This window comes from Boeremia exigua (genome assembly GCF_020726555.1).
Source record: "Boeremia exigua strain MPI-SDFR-AT-0100 chromosome Unknown C7974scaffold_2, whole genome shotgun sequence".
In the NCBI taxonomy this organism is placed as follows: Eukaryota; Fungi; Ascomycota; class Dothideomycetes; order Pleosporales; family Didymellaceae; genus Boeremia; species Boeremia exigua.
In genome coordinates, this window is record NW_025763519.1 from 210,622 (window position 1) to 226,507 (window position 15,886).

Here is a 15,886-nt window from a genome sequence, read left to right on the forward strand (position 1 = left end):
ATGGTGTTGTACATGCGGTGATGTCAGCCCTATCCCACGTGGGATGGCCCTGGCTCGCCCAAGCGGGAGTGACGAACATTCGCCGCAACACCAGGCATCGCAGCCAGCACTCGCCAACGTCGCGCGACAGGTATCGCAAGTCCTATGACCCTCGCGTCCGACAAACAGCACACGTTTCCATCATGAGCGGCAGGCTCGTCTCTGCACGCCTCGCAACGCTCGCGCGCCGGACCGCACTGCACACGCCACGCCGGTACACGACGCACTCGCTCCCCGCCGGTGGTCTCCTACGCAATGAAGCGGGCCTGCGCCTGATCAAACGGCGCCCGTGGCCGCTCGGCAGCTACGCACTGCACAACCTGCCCGCCACACGCTCCATCTCCTTTGCACGTGTCATACCCAAGCTGGTCACCAAGTTCGCGACCGCTGGAGCCGCTGCTGGGGGCGCTGTGATTGCAGGCGTCTCGTATATCCAGTACCAGGCCGGCCGTACGTACAAGATACTCTGAAGTAAGGCTACGCTAACACCCAACAGAGGCCGGCAGCTTTGCCATCGATCTCTTTGGTCGCGCGAAGGATGGCGTGGGCAACGTCGCGGGCGGCGCGCTCGACTCGGCAAACAGCTTCTTCGGCCAGATTGACCAGGGCTGGCGCAATACAAAGGAGAACTTGGAGAAGGCCGAATACCCTGAGTGGCTGCAGAAGCTGCTGGCTGGAGACGAGTCCGGCGGCGCAGGAGGCGGCGGCGGCCAAGGCCCTGAAGAACCTAAGAAGAGCGGCGGCGCGGGCACTGCTGCTGCTGGTGCCTCGACAGCGGCTGCATTTGGATCTTCGCAGGAGGACGACACCAACGCGAACGAGGCCGAGAAGATCGCCAGGGACGAGCAGATGATGATGCTCACCAAGAAGATGATCGAGATCAGAGGGCTGCTGCAGACGGTCGGCCAGTCGGACTCGCTGACGCTGCCGTCCATCGTCGTCATCGGCTCGCAGTCCTCTGGGAAGAGCTCAGTACTGGAGGCCATCGTCGGACACGAGTTCCTCCCCAAGGGCCACAACATGGTCACGCGCCGCCCCATCGAGCTGACTCTCGTCAACACGCCCGACGCGCAAGCCGAGTATGGAGAGTTCCCTGCGCTGGGCCTCGGCAAGGTCACCGACTTCAGCCAGATCCAGAGGACACTGACCGATCTGAACCTGGCCGTACCTGCGTCCGACTGCGTTTCTGACGACCCCATCCAGCTGCGAATCTACTCGCCCAACGTACCAGATCTCTCCCTGATCGACCTGCCCGGCTACATACAAGTCGTGGGGCGGGATCAGCCACCTGAGCTGAAGGAGCGCATCTCCCAGCTGTGTGAGAAGTACATCAGGGCGCCCAACGTCATCCTCGCCATCTCGGCCGCCGACGTGGATTTGGCAAACAGCACCGCCCTGCGAGCATCGAGGAAGGTCGACCCGCGTGGCGAGCGGACTATTGGTGTCATCACGAAGATGGATCTTGTTGACCCCGAACGCGCTGTCAGCCTGCTCAGCGACAAGAAGTACGCCCTGCGACTGGGCTATGTCGGCGTCGTCTGCCGTGTGCCAGCCGGGGCAGGCGGCGGCAAGCTGTTCCAGCGAGGCAGCGGCAACATCCAGACCGCCATTGCGAAGAACGAGAACGCCTACTTCAGCTCGCATGCCGAGTTTGCACCCGAAGCACAGCTCGACATTGGCACAAAAAGCCTCAAGAAGAAGCTGATGCATGTTCTTGAACACACCATGGCAGCCAGTCTGAAGACCACCAGCGAGGCCATCCAGCGCGAGCTAGCTGAAGCGACGTACGAGTTCAAGGTTCAGTACAACGAGCGCCCATTGAGCGCCGAGTCCTATCTCGCGGAATCGCTCGACTCCTTCAAGCACTCCTTCCGCGGCTTCACCGAGTCCTTTGGCCGCCGCGAGGTGCGCGAACTCCTCAAGCACGAGCTCGACCAGCAGGTCCTCAATCTCCTCGCACAGCGCTACTGGAACCGGCCCTTCGACGATCTCAGCCCGCCGCTCCCCGAAACCGACCCGCTCAGCAGCCTCGCAAAAGCCGACCCCGAAGGCGAAGACTCGATCTGGAAGATCAAGCTCGACAGCTCCAGCGCCGCCCTCACCAAGCTCGGCGTCGGCCGCCTCGCCACCAGCGTCGTCGCCACCGCCCTCCAGCGCAACGTCGAGTACCTGATCAGCACCTCGCGCTTCGCCGCACACCCCTTCGCGCGCCAAGCCATCACCGAGGCCTCGACCGCCATCCTCAAAGACCTCTCCTACGACATCTCCGACGAGCTGGAAATCTGCATCAAGCCGTACAAATACCGCATCGACCTCGACGACGCCGAGTGGGCGCGCGGCCGCACAAACGTCACCGCCGTGCTCAAGGAGGAGCTCAAGACCGCCGAGGCCGCGGCCCGCCGCCTCGACGACGCCGTCGGCGGCCGCAAGAAAGTAAAGGACGTCATGTCGTTCATCGACCGCGTGCGCAGCGGCGCCGTCGTGCTCGAGGGCGACGGCTCCGGCGGCGCCGGCGGCTACAGCCAGGCGCTGCTTGACCGAGGTATATTTCATCCCTCCCCCCCCCCCTCCTCGTCTGCTATTCCTCACTAACTATCTCGCAGGCCGCGAAGCCGTCTTCCTCCGCGACCGCATCGCCCTCCTCACCCTCCGCCTCAGCGCCCTAAAATCCCGCCCCTGCGCCTCCCCCACCGCGAAATACACCTGCCCCGAGATCTTCCTCGACGCCGTCGCCGCAAAACTCACCACCACCGCCGACCTCTTCCTCGACGCCGAACTGCTCTCGAAGTTCTACTACCAGCTCCCGCGCGAGCTGGATGTGCGCCTCGGCCGTGGGTTGTCCCGTGACGAGATCGAGCGGTTTGCGCGTGAGGATCCGAAGATTAGAAGGCATTTGGATGTTGTGAGGAGAAAGGAGGGGCTCGAGAGGGTGCTTAAGGAGGTCGAGGGGTTGAGGCAGTTGGAGGCTAGGGAGAAGAGGGCGGGGAGTCGGGAGAGGGAGAGGGAGAGGGGGGGGCGGAAGGGCGCGGGGTGGAGTTTGTTTTAGATGGGAGGTGGGAGGTGGGGAGGTGGGAGGTGGGGAGGTGGGTGTGGGTGCAGGTAGAGATGGGTTGGAGGGGCGCTGGGCGTGTGCGTGTGCGTGTGCGTGTTGTGGGCTTAGATTGCATCGGCGGCGTTACGATACCATTCCATTCCACTATCGAAATCAAGATCAAGACCAAGACCAAGACTGAGTTCACGCTTGTCCGTCCCCACACCCTCTGTCTGCTTCACAATCAGGCTGGCCCAAAGGTTCCCCAGCAGGCCAAGGCTGTCCCAGCCCATGGAGAGCGAGGCGAACCCCGTACACCAAACCCCCAAACCATCACAGCATGACCACAGCACGACCACAGACACGAGCTTGCAAAACACACAGACACGAGCTTGAAAAACACACCAGACTTCCGTGCATACATGCGTCTCAAACACAACAAAACCAGCGGCTATGTACCGTACCCTCCGACACGCGCCCCAGATGCTCATAGAAATATACAGATCGTGCGTCACAACAACTCACAACTCACAACTCCCAGGCTGTCAGGTGCCCCATCATGCTAGAGCCGCACTCCCCCCTCTTATCCCCCTTCCCTCCCCTTATTCCTCCCCCCTCCCCATCCCCTCACCCCCTCCACCCTGTTCCCTGGAAGCCACCCTACTCCCCCCCCGGCATACTCTCCACGCCCTCAACCAGCGCGCGCCAATTATCCGCCTGCAGCTCGGCATACTTGACACGCTCCTGGCTGTACTCCTGGTGCAGGCGGGAGACGTGGTACATGCTCTTGTGGAACGTGAGGAGCTCGTCGCGGATGCACTCTTGGATGAAGACGCCGCGGGCGTGTTGGTGGACTATGGATTCTTTGTCCTGCGCGATACGGGTCAGCGGGTGCGTGCTTAACGGGGAGGATGGATTGGGGATTGGGATAGGGAGGGATAAGTACCTTGGAAATAGCATCCTCAACCTTCTCCGCCTCACCCGGCTTCACCAGCTCGGCGGGCTTATTCCGAATCCCCACCAGCTTGGCCTCATTCCCCGCAATCCGCCGCTCCAGCGCGGGAATATTGTCGCGCGCGAACTTATCCCTGCGGTCGAACAGATCCCGCATGCTGACCAGCGTGTCGCGCTGGCGCTTGAGATCCTCCAGCACACCCAGGTCCCAGGCGCGCGCCTCGTCCTCGAGCAGCTGCTTGGAGGCGTCGAGGTGGCGGGCGGTAGCCGCCAGCCCCTCGTTGAGGAGGGGCACGTCGTTGGTGTCGACGGCGTACGTGTCGGCGGAGATATCAGCGAGGGATGTGAGGGCGGCGGCGAAGCGGGAGTATTCTGCGGCCAGGCCGTCGTTGCGGCGCGTGAGGCGCTCCATCATGGTGCACAGGTTGATGTAGTTCTCTGCGCTGCGGCGGACGCCCGAGCGCACGGTTTCGCTGAGCTCGGGGAGGGTTTTGGGCAGCGAGTCTTCGAGGTCCGGGGGGAGGGTTTTGCCGGTGAATTCTTCTTGCACGGAGAGGTTGGCTTGTTTGCGCCAGACAGACAGTTCCTGTGCTTGTCAGCGAGAGTGATCGAATCGAATTGGCAGGCTTACTGTAGGCACTGTGAGGAACATGACGACGAGTTGCTCTTGGGAGAGGACGGGGTGGCGGACCAGCGTCGTGGTGAAGCGCACCAGGCCCTTTCTCCGTTTCTCAAGAAAGCTCGCATCCGCGGCTATAGGGTTGCCGTTGACTAAGGACTCTCAATAATTATCATGGTGGCACAGGGACAACACTTACTGCCTACTCTCTTCGGCGGCAACAGAGGCAATTGGCGGAACGGGAAGCGCTTGTGCAGGCAGTCCAACAGCCACACGAAGTCGCTGTACCGGCGGACGACCTTGTTCGCGCGGCGGTTGCTGCCCACCTCATAGTTGCGGTGCTGGAACATGAACAGGCCCTCCTTCTCGGCAATGGCTGTGATGGTGATGATCTCCTCGTTGCCAGGTCCGCTGGGCAGGCGTCCCAGCGACCCGCTCAGGCGAGATGCGTGGCTGGGGCCGTTGCCGGCTGGCGCGTCCTGGAAGCCGCCCGCATCGAGGTTGGGCGTGGCGAACGGCTGGCCGGTGGCCCCGTTGTAGCCGCCCCAGCCGCCATCGCTGGGCAGAGAGCTGGGCGGCGCTGCAGCCTGTGGTGCTCTCTGGTCGGAGGTGGATTGTGTGGTGAACTGGCTCGTCGTGCGCACGGTCGGGGGCGGGTGTGTGCCGTTCGACTGCGGCGGCACTGCCGTATAGCTGTTGTGATTGTGCCCTTTGTGCAGGTCCGGACTGCCCCAGGGATCGGCCTCGGGGTCGCCAAACGACTGCTTGCGGAACGACGCGCGATTCCTGCCCGGGCTCGGCAACTGCTGCTCGGACAGGCGGTGCGGCATGGCGGGTTGCGGTGGCGGGTCTTGCGGTGCGGGCGCGGGCGGGTCTGGCTTCGCGGTCGTGGGCAGCGTGACAGTCGGCTTGGGCAGGTTCCGCTTGCGCTCGTCGACGCTGTCCAGCGTGACATCATCGCCCTCCTGCGCGAGGCCGACCAGTGCAAACAGCACGTTAAACTCGTTCCTACCGAGCCCGGCGGCGTCCTGGTCGGGCTGCGCCACGATCTCGAGGATCTTGGACTGCGTGTCGCCCGGGATCCCGCTGCTCGCCAGCAGCTTCCGCGCGCCGTCAACACTGATGCCATTGCCGGTGCGGTCCCCGGCGTCGAGCAGAGCGTCGAAGGCGTCGATGTAGGCGTCGGGCACGTCCGCCGCTGGGAGCAGCGACTTGACCAGCGACCCGCGGTCGCCTTTCTTCGCCGCGGGAAACGCCCACGGCGAGTCGTTGCTGTCGAAGCCGTCGTCGAAGAGCCCGCTGCCGGACTTGGCTGCGGGCTTCTGGTCGTCGTCGAAGAGGCCGGTCGCCTTGGAGCGCGCCGGCACCTCGTCGTCATCGCCGAACAGCGACATGGTGGCTGTCTGCGCGCGCAATTCTTCCAATCAATCAACAACCTATAAGCAGAGGCAGCGAAGCAGTCTAGAGCGCGACAGACCAGGCGAAAGGCGCTGAAGGGGACGATAGCATGTGCATGAGCTATGTCGACATGCACCAGCTCCAAGGCAGTGTCCCGCGGCTAGGGAGCATGGACCAGGAAGTGGCTGGTATCAGTCGTCTTTATCGCACGCCTTGACCCGTTGCATGCACAGAACCAAACTGGTCTAGTATTTAACGTCTGATTCATTGCTAGTAACATAATAGTGCCATCTCACATCGCTCGCCTGAGACATCCTAACACAACAATTGCGCGCCGCATCGCTCCTGAACCTAAGTGTGAAGCCGAGTGTCAAAACAACGGCGGGTATCCAAAGAATATCTAACCCTTCCGTATGGGTTCCCAGTAGCCGCCGGCTTTTTGAATCCAATGTGCCAAACCTATGCGAATGCTGTCGTGTCACCGTGCCGCCAGTGCGCCGTTGAAAAACATGGGGTATACAAGATCGACGCTGGAAGTGCATCGAGAATATGAACAAAGAAGTGGATATCGTCACTCACGCCACGCTACCCGTCGTGGTTGGTGTGCTGCTGAGATGCCGATCCCTGTGGAGCAGCGTTGTCCAGCAGCGGTGTGGGGCTTTGCACCTCCTCTGCCAGGCTGGCCGGCGAAACGGGGGGATGTGCGGTGAGCCCGCCAGCCTGCGGGGTGTAGCGTCTGCGCGCAATGCGATTCGAGTTTGCAGAAGTAGAAGGATGCACCACTTCGCTCGAGCCGACTGTCTGGTCAGAGTGTGCTGGTGAAGGCAGGTCGGATTGCTCGTCGATCGTCGTGGGTATCCGTGCGATCTGGATACCAGCAACCGCCGACACCTCACCCTGTTGCCCATCCTGCTGCTGCTGCTGCTGCTGCTGCTGCTGCCGCTGATGGAAATCAGGAGACCAGGTCTGACCACGTGGCTGCGCGGGGATGATGGTCACCGGCAAGTTCATGTCGTGTTTGCTGGCCTGCTTCTTCGACCTGAACCTCTCGCCTTGCTGTGCAGCGAACGTGCCAAGGCGGTCCGAGAGAGCCAGTCCGCTGTAATGGCGGGGCGGAATATTGGCGTGCACCTCGTCGACCGCGAGCGGTTCGATGACCTGCCCCCTCTGCAGCTCTTGCGGTGGTGCACGTCCTCTCCTCGCGAATGGGTTTGGGATGGTCTGCCAGTTCCATCTGGTATTGCTGGCAGGTGTGTCCGACTCTGCAGCACCCTTCTCGGGATCGCTGGTGTTTGCGGGTTGCGTTGTGTTTTCCCTGGGTTGGGGCTTGGACGGCTGTTGTGCGTTTGCTGCTTCTGGCGTCAACCTGTCTTCGAATGACGTGGGTTGCTGAATTGGTGGTGTTTCGTTGATGGGATGGTATCGCACGGTGTAGACTGTCGAGTCTGCGCTGGTGGTGTCTGTCCGGCTGACTGGCGAAGCAACTACAGGGACAGCCGGAGCAAGCACTGGGCTTTGCACACGCACATACGCGCTTGAGCTGCGTTCGCCTCGACGGGCGGACTCGGAGCGTCGGTGTACTGGCGGTGGTGCAGGAACGTGGATAGTGCGCTTCTTGCGCGCTTCTGCCCGCGGCGACTCGGTCATCTTCCGTCCCAGTCTCTGGGCAAGCTCGCCAACGCGGCCGCTTTGCCCTGAGGCGAAAGCACTGAGGCTGAAATTGCCGAGTCCACCACTGCCTCCTCCTTGCTTTTCATTCTGAGAATCCCGCTTTGAGTACGGCCATTTGGATGTTCTGGATGTCGATGGCGTGTCGTCGAGCATGTCGTCTCCGTCGTACACCTCCCTGCCTAGAATGCCGTCTTTTCTCTCTTCTCTTTCTAGCGCCTCAATGCGCTCTACCCATTCCCAGACAATGACACTGGCAGCGGCTGCTCCGACCCAACGGAAATAGTCTCCCCAGCCGGCGATGGTGTAGTTGGCGATATCGGTGATGAAGAACACAACAGGGGTTAGAATGGCGATGATTGATAGTAGGGCGACGACGCTCATGTTCCACATCATGGAGTGGTAGAAGGCGTAGCGTCGCTTGGTGATGGCGTAGTAGAGGACCCAGGCGGCGTACAGCATGCTGAGCGACAGCTGGAAGAGGTAGCTGAGGGCGGGGATGGCGGTGTCGAAGTGGGCGGGGCGCGAGCTGTTGTCGTAGGGGCCGAAGCTGTTGAGCGAGCTGAAGGTGATGTCGAGGAGGATGAGGGCGAATCCGACCCACTTGATGATGACCTTCTCTTTGTGGCGGGGGAACAGGCGGATCAGCGTCTGCACCTGTGCCAGCCACAGAAACACGTCCGAGATGATGCGCGACACCTTGATCTCCATGCCCGACACGACCTGGTCGCGCAGCTCCATGGCGTCGATGAAGCCCTCGGCGTACTGGCGGCCGGCGATCTTGAAGGTGTCGGCCGTGGCCAGGGTCAGCGAGATGGCGACGGTCAGGGCGGCGACCTTCTGCAGCCACGGGCGGCTGCCCACGCCGATGATGCTCCCCCCGCCGGTTGCGCCGCTAATCATACCACGGCGCCCCATCAGGCCGGAGCGTCCAGAGGCGTTGCCGACAAAGAAGGTGCGCGGGGTGATGATCAACATGATGACGAGCATCCAGGCGATAACGGTGGCGGCGCCGGTCGCGTAGGCCTGCGGGGTGATGGAGGCGTGGAAGGGGTCGCGGATGTCGGCGACGCTGAGGACCTGGCCGGTGCCGTCGCCGTCGGCGCTCTGCGAGGCGGAGGTGCATTGCGGGCGGAAGATGGCGTTGGTGGTGAGGGTGATGGTGTTGCCGGGGCTGATTTCGATGACGCCGTACTCGGGCAGTTTGTACGACGGACAGTGCTGCAGCGGTCAGTCGACAGTCGGGGCGGGTCGCGGGCGGGTCGCGGGTCGCGGGTTGCGGGCGCACTCACGTAGGGCCTGCTGGAGTCGCGCGCCTCCAGGACGGGCGTCGCCCCTGTCCACGGCACGCCCACGGCCTCGCGCATGGCGGCGGGCTATAGAGAGGCAGCGGCGGGCGGTGCCTGCGTTCGGGGTCCCATGGGTGTGCGGGCGTGCAGGCGGTGCAAGGCGAGGGCGGGTGCGCAGCGGTCGGCGTGAGGGCGAGTGCGGCGGTGGGAGTCGTGGAGGGCAAGCGGCGGCGGCGTCCAAGGCGAGTCTGCGGGCCTGGGCGATGCTTGGGTGCTTGGGTTCGAAGCGGCAGGTGCCAGCCGTGCGCCATCGGGCCTGCTCGAAACCGGGGCGTCCGAGCCGAGACACTTCCACGCAGCAGACGTCGCGACGGCGCATTGGTCGCGTCGTGGGAGACACATACAGTACACACACACTGCAGGCACGTACACTACAGGCACATAGTAAATAGCTACATCCACGGCCACTGCGACGCTGCCACTCCACAACATGCGGCCACGCGGTGGGCTGCTCAATGCTGTGCTGCGGCTGGCCGGGGTGGGCTGTCGTCTGGAGCCCCGGACGAATTCGGGCCCTGCAGGTGCCGGCGCGACGAGCAGCCCTGGAGCCTGTCTGCAGCGCTGCTTCAGAAAAGGAGGCACTGGAGGCCACGGCGGCTTCATGCTCTGCTCCCGCATGAGATTCGCGCAGCGCCTGGCCGCCTGTTCTGTTTAGCCCGGCCGCCGCGCTACCACACGCTTGAAACAGAACCACGCCTGCCGTCAAGCGTCGCACGCACATGGATGACACTGCGACAGCATGACACTGGCGTGCCAGTCTGCGCTGCGCTGGACCCTCGCCCACGCTGCACTGCTGCAGCTCTGCAGTTTGGAGAGGATTCTGCACGGTGACCGCGCCGAGACATGCAGCCGAGCGAAGCTCACCCAGCCCAACGCAATGAGCTTGTCGCAGCCAGCCTCGACCGGCCGGTCCATCAGCACGCTCAGCACAGCACAGCACGCTCGGCACCAGCAACACCACGCCCATCCCCAGCAGCTAGGCCTCGGGTGCGCTCCCGCCAGTCTCAGCCGCTGGCAACTCCAAACATCGCGCAAACAGGCCAGTGCGCTGCACGCCCGCTCCGTGTTCGAACTCATGTTCTCCGCCTCTCCAGACGGGGACGGCTAAAGCGGCATGCAGCGCTCCGGACCTGCCTCCACTCACAGTAGTCCACACAATAGTCCAACAATAGTCCACACGGTGTTTGTCTGCACGCGAAACAGCGCGCCGGGACTTGCATCCGACGACTAGGACAACCAAGTACACACTCACACATGACTGCAGATACCGGTTTGTAGACGTGACCAACATGTACCAGTGCAGGTAAGTATTTGATTTTGATGCTCACGCAATCCCGGCGCTGCGAGGCGTTGGCAGCCCGCAATAGAGTTCCGTCGCCCTCGCACCCGGCGCCCGCGCCCGCGGTAACGAAACAAGCTCTGTCGCCGGCCTCGACAGCAGTCAGTGAGCTTGGTACGCAGATCGCCGTTGCATAACACAACGACGTCGTGCCCGCAGAAGAATCCATGCTATACATATAAGTATACTGTGGTTCCTGTGTGGTCGTGTGCTCAAACAAAACCACTGCAGTCCGACCGAGCCGTAGTCACCTGACCCAACCTCTACCTGGTAGATACTGCGTGTAGCCGTACTGTAATTGCATCGCCCAGACACCTCCCCAGCACCACGCCATTCGTCCACTCCGGTCAAGCGACAAGTCTCGCCGTCCGCCTCAGACCACCTTCTCCCCGCCCCCGGCCAAGCGGCCGGTGCGCCCCCGGAGCTGCGTCTGGACTGCTGATCCAGCGCGCCAGCTCGATGGGCGGCGAGTATCACGGCGGTTGGCACGGCGGTTGGCACGGCGGTTTGCAGGCGTCGTGGGCTGATGAAATTGGCACTTGGGCTGGGGGAGTGGTTGCTGCTGATTAGTAATGCTGGTGTTTAGATGCTGGGTTATTGGGGGAGGGGTCGGTTCTTGGATCTATCATACCAGTGATCTCGGCGTTGTCACGTGACCTTCAGTTCTCTCGTCGCTCCATGCATCTGTGGGCGGACGTGCAACTCCAGTACACTCCTCTGTCGAATGCAATTATCGTACGCGTTTCCGTCGCTTTCTACTTCTTGCGTATGCAAACAATCGGGCAAGCCCATCATCAACACCCTTCGGTGCAAGCATCCCAGAACCAAGCCAAGCACCAACGAAGCATTCCATACAACCACGTCTTGAAACACGCAGTCGTCAGATACATAACATACTCCAAATCTCCCCGCGTCGATCCGTGCGGATAGCTGCACGGAACAGCGTTGACGCCGCCATATTGATTTTCTGCACGTTTTGGTGCTCAATGTGAAATGTAAATGTGCCCGTGCAACAGACCCATCACGCTGAGGTTCGTTGGGATGAACTGGGTTGGTGGGTAACTCAAGGAGACTGTCAATAAGGGACCATTATGATGCTGTGGATACAATCCTTTTAGGAAAGCAGAGGTCAAGATTTTGTATTCTTCTGCATCTTGGACATGATATACTTATAATGCCAAGAAGAACAGCCCATAAGACAAACCGAATTCATCACATCAAACTGGAATTACCATCATAAGATGACCAGTCGACATATGATCATGATGGACCATCTACACGTGCAACATCGGAGCCGTGTTTGGTCGGGATCGCTCACTCAGCAGAGAAGATGACAGGGTGGTACAGACGGACAGCGGCATATAGCTTAGGTCTGTGTGTAGGTAGGATCTTGACTGTAAGCCTGGTGGACAAGCATACTGGCGATTGCCGTTGTTTTCATCAGAACTCGACAAAGCTTGAGACTGTGATTGGAACAAAGCCGTTCGCATTGGGGTGAATTGCACGAGCGAGGCAATGACGCTTGTTATGGCGCCTGGGGAGCTAGGACCAAACCTTAATGGTCGCGGGCAGGCAACGCGTCCAACGTCCCCGCGGCCGCATCACCACAACGGGCATTGACCTTGACGCGTGCCTTCCAGCTGCACCGACTCTCTGCCAAAATCGCCCATCCAGAGCGCGCAATCATCATGAGCGCGGCAGCTGCGGCGTCTGACACGGGCGAAGCCACCTCGTCGAGCGCGCGACGCAAGTCCGGACGCGTAACGAAGAAGCCCGAAAAGTTCACGCCCGGCACGAGCCCAAACGGCTCCTCGAAAAGAAAGCGCGGCGACGAGAATGACAGCGGCGATGCCGACGAGCAGAGCTCCGAAGAAGAGGATGAGAGCTCCGACGGCGAGCCCGACGAGGAGGAGCTGCGGGAGCGGCGGCGCAAGACCAAGGGCAAAGCGCCTGCGAAGCGGCCCGCGCCCAAGAAGGCCAAGACGAACGGGAAGAGCGTGACATTGGCGATGCGCCCCGCGACGGGCGCGCCCAAGAGGCCTAGCAGGCCGCGCAAAGCACCCGTTCGCAAGAGCGTTCTGGCGGGAGACGAGACGGAAGGACTCTACGGTAGGCAGAGGCATGTGGGCCACTGAGCAGATCAGCTGACGCGCTACAGTCGATGTGTTTGGCAGCGGCGACCGCCCTGAGGATGTTGCGGCACGATGGGTTACGCGCTTCAACGACCACGAGGCGAAGGCGGTTGCTGAGATCGTCAACTTCGTGCTGCGCGCGGCTGGGTGCGGTCTCCGCATCGACGAGGACGACGTTGCCGACCCGGACAACGCGCCGAGCCGCGTGGCAGAGCTTCAGGACGAATACCAGGCGCAGGACGTGACCGAGTACCCGCTGATCGCTAAGGCGAAGGACGGGGGCGGCCAGGCCTTCAGGAACGCGCTGCACCGCTTCTTCCTCACGCTCGTCCAGAGCATCGCGCAGTCGGGGCTCATGTACGAGAACCAGGAATTGCTAGAGAACATCGCCGTCTGGGTCGGCGCAATGTCCTCGAGCGCCAACCGGCCCTTCCGCCACACAGCCACCGTCGCGGCGTTAGCGATCACGACAGCGCTTGCCTCGGTCGCAGCAGACATTGTGGAGAACACCGCGAAGAAGATCCGCCAGAGCGAGTCCGAAGCGAAGAAGACTCGAGTCAACAAGGCTCGCGTTTCTGCGGCCAACAAAGAGGTTGAGGAATACAGCGCAAAGCTAGAGTCTGTGGACAGCGCACTCAACGACTGGTTCAGTCTTGTGTACGTCCACCGATACCGCGACGTAGACCCTCACATCCGAGTTGACTGCGTTGGCGCGCTGGCAGACTGGATCATTGCATACCCAGACAAGTTCTTCGATGGCAGCCATCTGCGCTACCTGGGATGGGTATTGTCAGACCCCAACTCACCAACACGAGTCGAAGTGCTGCACCAGCTGGCGAGGCTGTTCAACGACGAAGACAAGCTTGCTGGGCTGAAGACTTTCACAGAGCGCTTCCGGCCTCGAATTGTCGAGATCGCGACTCGCGACGCAGAGAACAACGTACGTGCTGCAGCGGTCGACCTACTGGACGTTCTACGTGAGGCTGGTTTTCTCGAGCCTGACGACATCGATTCTGTCGGCAAGCTCATCTTCGATGCTGACGCGAAGGTGCGCAAGTCTGTCGTTGGCTTCTTCGCTGAGAATGTCAACGCTGCATACGAAGCTATTGTCGACGACATGGGCGGTCAAGAAGCTCTTGATGAGGCATTAGGATCGCCCGATGACGAGGACGAGGAATATCAAAACCCGCGCTTAGAATGGCTGAAGCTGAAATGTCTCGTTGACCAGCTCCTCTCATACGACGAGGACGAAGAAGAGCTGCCAACCCAGATCGAGCGGATTTCACACACCAGTGCACAGATGGGTCTAGTGACGGCTGGCGTTGAGTCGAGATACTCGTTGGCTGCCCAGGCGCTGTATGAGACCATACCTGAGATCAGGTCGTGGGAAGTACTGGCAGGCTACTTGCTCTATGACCACACGCAGACTGAACAGGACGCCGGTGAAGATACGGAAGCCATGCTACGACAGAACTGCAAGCTCGAGGAGAAGCACGAGACCGCACTTTTGGATGTCCTGAATGCAATCGTGCGCCTTCGACTGCAACGCCTGGCCGACGCACAAACAGACAAGAAAAAGACTAAAACCCAACGCGACAATGGCCAAGAAGAGCAAGCAGAGATGGCAAGAAAGCTTACACTGCTCATTCCTGACCTGCTGAAGAAGTTCGGCGCGCTTCCTGAGGCAGCGGCATTGTGTCTTCGTCTTGAGCGGGAGTTAAGTCTGGAGGTCTTCGACGAGTTGCGCCAGAACACAGCGTTGGCCGCACTGCTTGATGACATCAACAAGCAGTTCCTGACACATCACAACGAGCGTGTTCTGATTGAAGCTGTTGGGTCAATGTTGCACGCGCAAGAGAATGAGGAACTCAAGGAGGTGATTCACCTCAAGATCCAAGCTCTCTGGGACGACCTCATCAACACGTTCGATGCGTTACGGCGAGACAAAGACTTCTCAGCGCGTGGCAACCTTGAGCAGAATATCCTCGTTGGCGTCTCGAACATTGTCCTGAAGATAGCTCAGTTGAGTAAGGTCTCAGACGCAGCGGTACTGGACCAGATTGTTGCGCCTGCGAAATCGAGGGCCAAGTCGAAGAAGGCTGTACTGGATTCGCCGCCAATCGCATCTGTCCTACAAATCCTAGATCGTGGCTTACCGTCGGACGATCTGGACGAAGAGACGAACGAGGCCGAGGACGTTCTTGTTCGCCACGCCATGTCAGTCCTGCTCACATACTTTGCCTGGAAATGCAAAGAGTGCTTGGACCATATTGAAGCTGGCACCAGCATGCCGGACGACGATCTCACAACCTTGGTTGAGAGGCGAGATGCTTGTGTCACATCACTGATGACCATAATTGAGAACCGCAAGGGCGCCGACGACGTGCGTCTCGAAGCCGCCAATCTCCTTCTTGATAGCTACAACATGTTCCGCTCGCTGAAAGCCAAGAAGGCGGGTCTCAACCGCACGCCCAAGAAGGTGCAAGGACGGGCTTCGAAAGCACACGAAGATGACTCGAGCGACGACTGGGAGGCATTAGCGCAAGACATCGATACCCCAACCGCCAAATTCTTGATGCAGGTCCTCACGGCGATGGAGAACAACCTCGCCAAGCTCGCGAACAAGCGTCTTGAGGAGCCGGATGTGGACGATGACCCTGTCGACCCTGATGACGAACCCGAATCTGATGATGAGGAGTCAGAGAGCACACGCACACAAGAGGACAAGCAAGTCCGCCTCCTCATCGCCGAAGAACGCCTCTGTGAGTACGGCGGCCGCCTCGTACACGCGTGTCTAGTCGGCAGCTTTGGCGCAGAGGGCGGCGAGGCGGTGAAGACGCGTCTGGAGAGGAACAAGGCGAAGCTGACCCTGACATGGAAGGAGGTGGTTGGCCATCTCGATGCACAGAAGTTCGTCAAGAAGCCGAGGAAGGCCCCTGCTAAGCCGGCCGCGAAACCTGGAAAGAGTAAGGAGATCATCATCGACAGCGACGACGAGGAGGAAGAGGAGAACGAGGTAGCAGGTGACGAGATCGAGGACGAGGAGATGGCGGATCCGGACCAGGAGGAGCAGGTCAACGGCGATGCTGAGGAGCATGCGCCGGAGGAAGCAGACGAGGAGAGCATCCTCGGCGACTGAGTCCGCGGTATGCGGGGCATGATATATCGAGCGTGCCATTTCTGTTGTCACCTTCTGTCACTTTCGCATTGCGGGAGGGCACCGAGCAGCTCCTCCAGCGGGCGCTGCGGCGTTTTCACGATACCGGTCTCTAGTGTGTGGAGCTTTACTTTTTGTACGATGAGAATCAAGATGTTCATCCTTCCGATGCCGTGCCGTGCCGTGCCTTTGCATCGTCT

The 15,886-nt window shown here is 60.8% G+C and overlaps 6 protein-coding genes across 6 annotated transcripts; 3 read left to right on the top strand and 3 right to left on the bottom strand.

Annotated features, from left to right (window-relative positions):
- Positions 1-88: 88 nt before the first annotated feature.
- C7974DRAFT_420367 (P-loop containing nucleoside triphosphate hydrolase protein) lies at positions 89-3,092 on the top strand. The gene is made up of 3 exons (XM_046144255.1): positions 89-489; positions 536-2,581; positions 2,643-3,092. Exons 1-3 carry the CDS (start codon positions 183-185, stop codon positions 3,083-3,085), a joined length of 2,796 nt encoding a protein of 931 aa, XP_046001006.1. The 5' UTR covers positions 89-182; the 3' UTR covers positions 3,086-3,092.
- Positions 3,093-3,138: 46 nt separating this feature from the next.
- Positions 3,139-3,679, bottom strand: C7974DRAFT_384675 (uncharacterized protein). Its single transcript, XM_046140871.1, has one exon. It carries the CDS (start codon positions 3,559-3,561, stop codon positions 3,196-3,198), a length of 366 nt encoding a protein of 121 aa, XP_046001007.1. The 5' UTR covers positions 3,562-3,679; the 3' UTR covers positions 3,139-3,195.
- A 20-nt stretch (positions 3,680-3,699) lies between these two features.
- Positions 3,700-6,284, bottom strand: C7974DRAFT_326885 (sorting nexin mvp1). Its single transcript, XM_046139000.1, has 4 exons — positions 4,843-6,284; positions 4,656-4,795; positions 4,017-4,610; positions 3,700-3,940 (listed from the first exon to the last, which is right to left on the bottom strand). Exons 1-4 carry the CDS (start codon positions 6,035-6,037, stop codon positions 3,731-3,733), a joined length of 2,139 nt encoding a protein of 712 aa, XP_046001008.1. The 5' UTR covers positions 6,038-6,284; the 3' UTR covers positions 3,700-3,730.
- C7974DRAFT_326888 (PalH/RIM21-domain-containing protein) lies at positions 6,275-9,211 on the bottom strand. The gene is made up of 2 exons (XM_046139001.1): positions 9,002-9,211; positions 6,275-8,930 (listed from the first exon to the last, which is right to left on the bottom strand). Exons 1-2 carry the CDS (start codon positions 9,074-9,076, stop codon positions 6,627-6,629), a joined length of 2,379 nt encoding a protein of 792 aa, XP_046001009.1. The 5' UTR covers positions 9,077-9,211; the 3' UTR covers positions 6,275-6,626.
- A 586-nt stretch (positions 9,212-9,797) lies between these two features.
- On the top strand, positions 9,798-10,166 carry C7974DRAFT_372014 (uncharacterized protein; the record flags this gene model as incomplete). Its single annotated transcript, XM_046140047.1, has 1 exon — positions 9,798-10,166. One exon carries the CDS (start codon positions 9,798-9,800, stop codon positions 10,164-10,166), a length of 369 nt encoding a protein of 122 aa, XP_046001010.1.
- Positions 10,167-11,980: 1,814 nt separating this feature from the next.
- Positions 11,981-15,853, top strand: C7974DRAFT_468470 (STAG domain-containing protein). Its single transcript, XM_046146396.1, has 2 exons — positions 11,981-12,506; positions 12,556-15,853. Exons 1-2 carry the CDS (start codon positions 12,086-12,088, stop codon positions 15,666-15,668), a joined length of 3,534 nt encoding a protein of 1,177 aa, XP_046001011.1. The 5' UTR covers positions 11,981-12,085; the 3' UTR covers positions 15,669-15,853.
- The last annotated feature ends 33 nt before the right edge of the window (positions 15,854-15,886 follow it).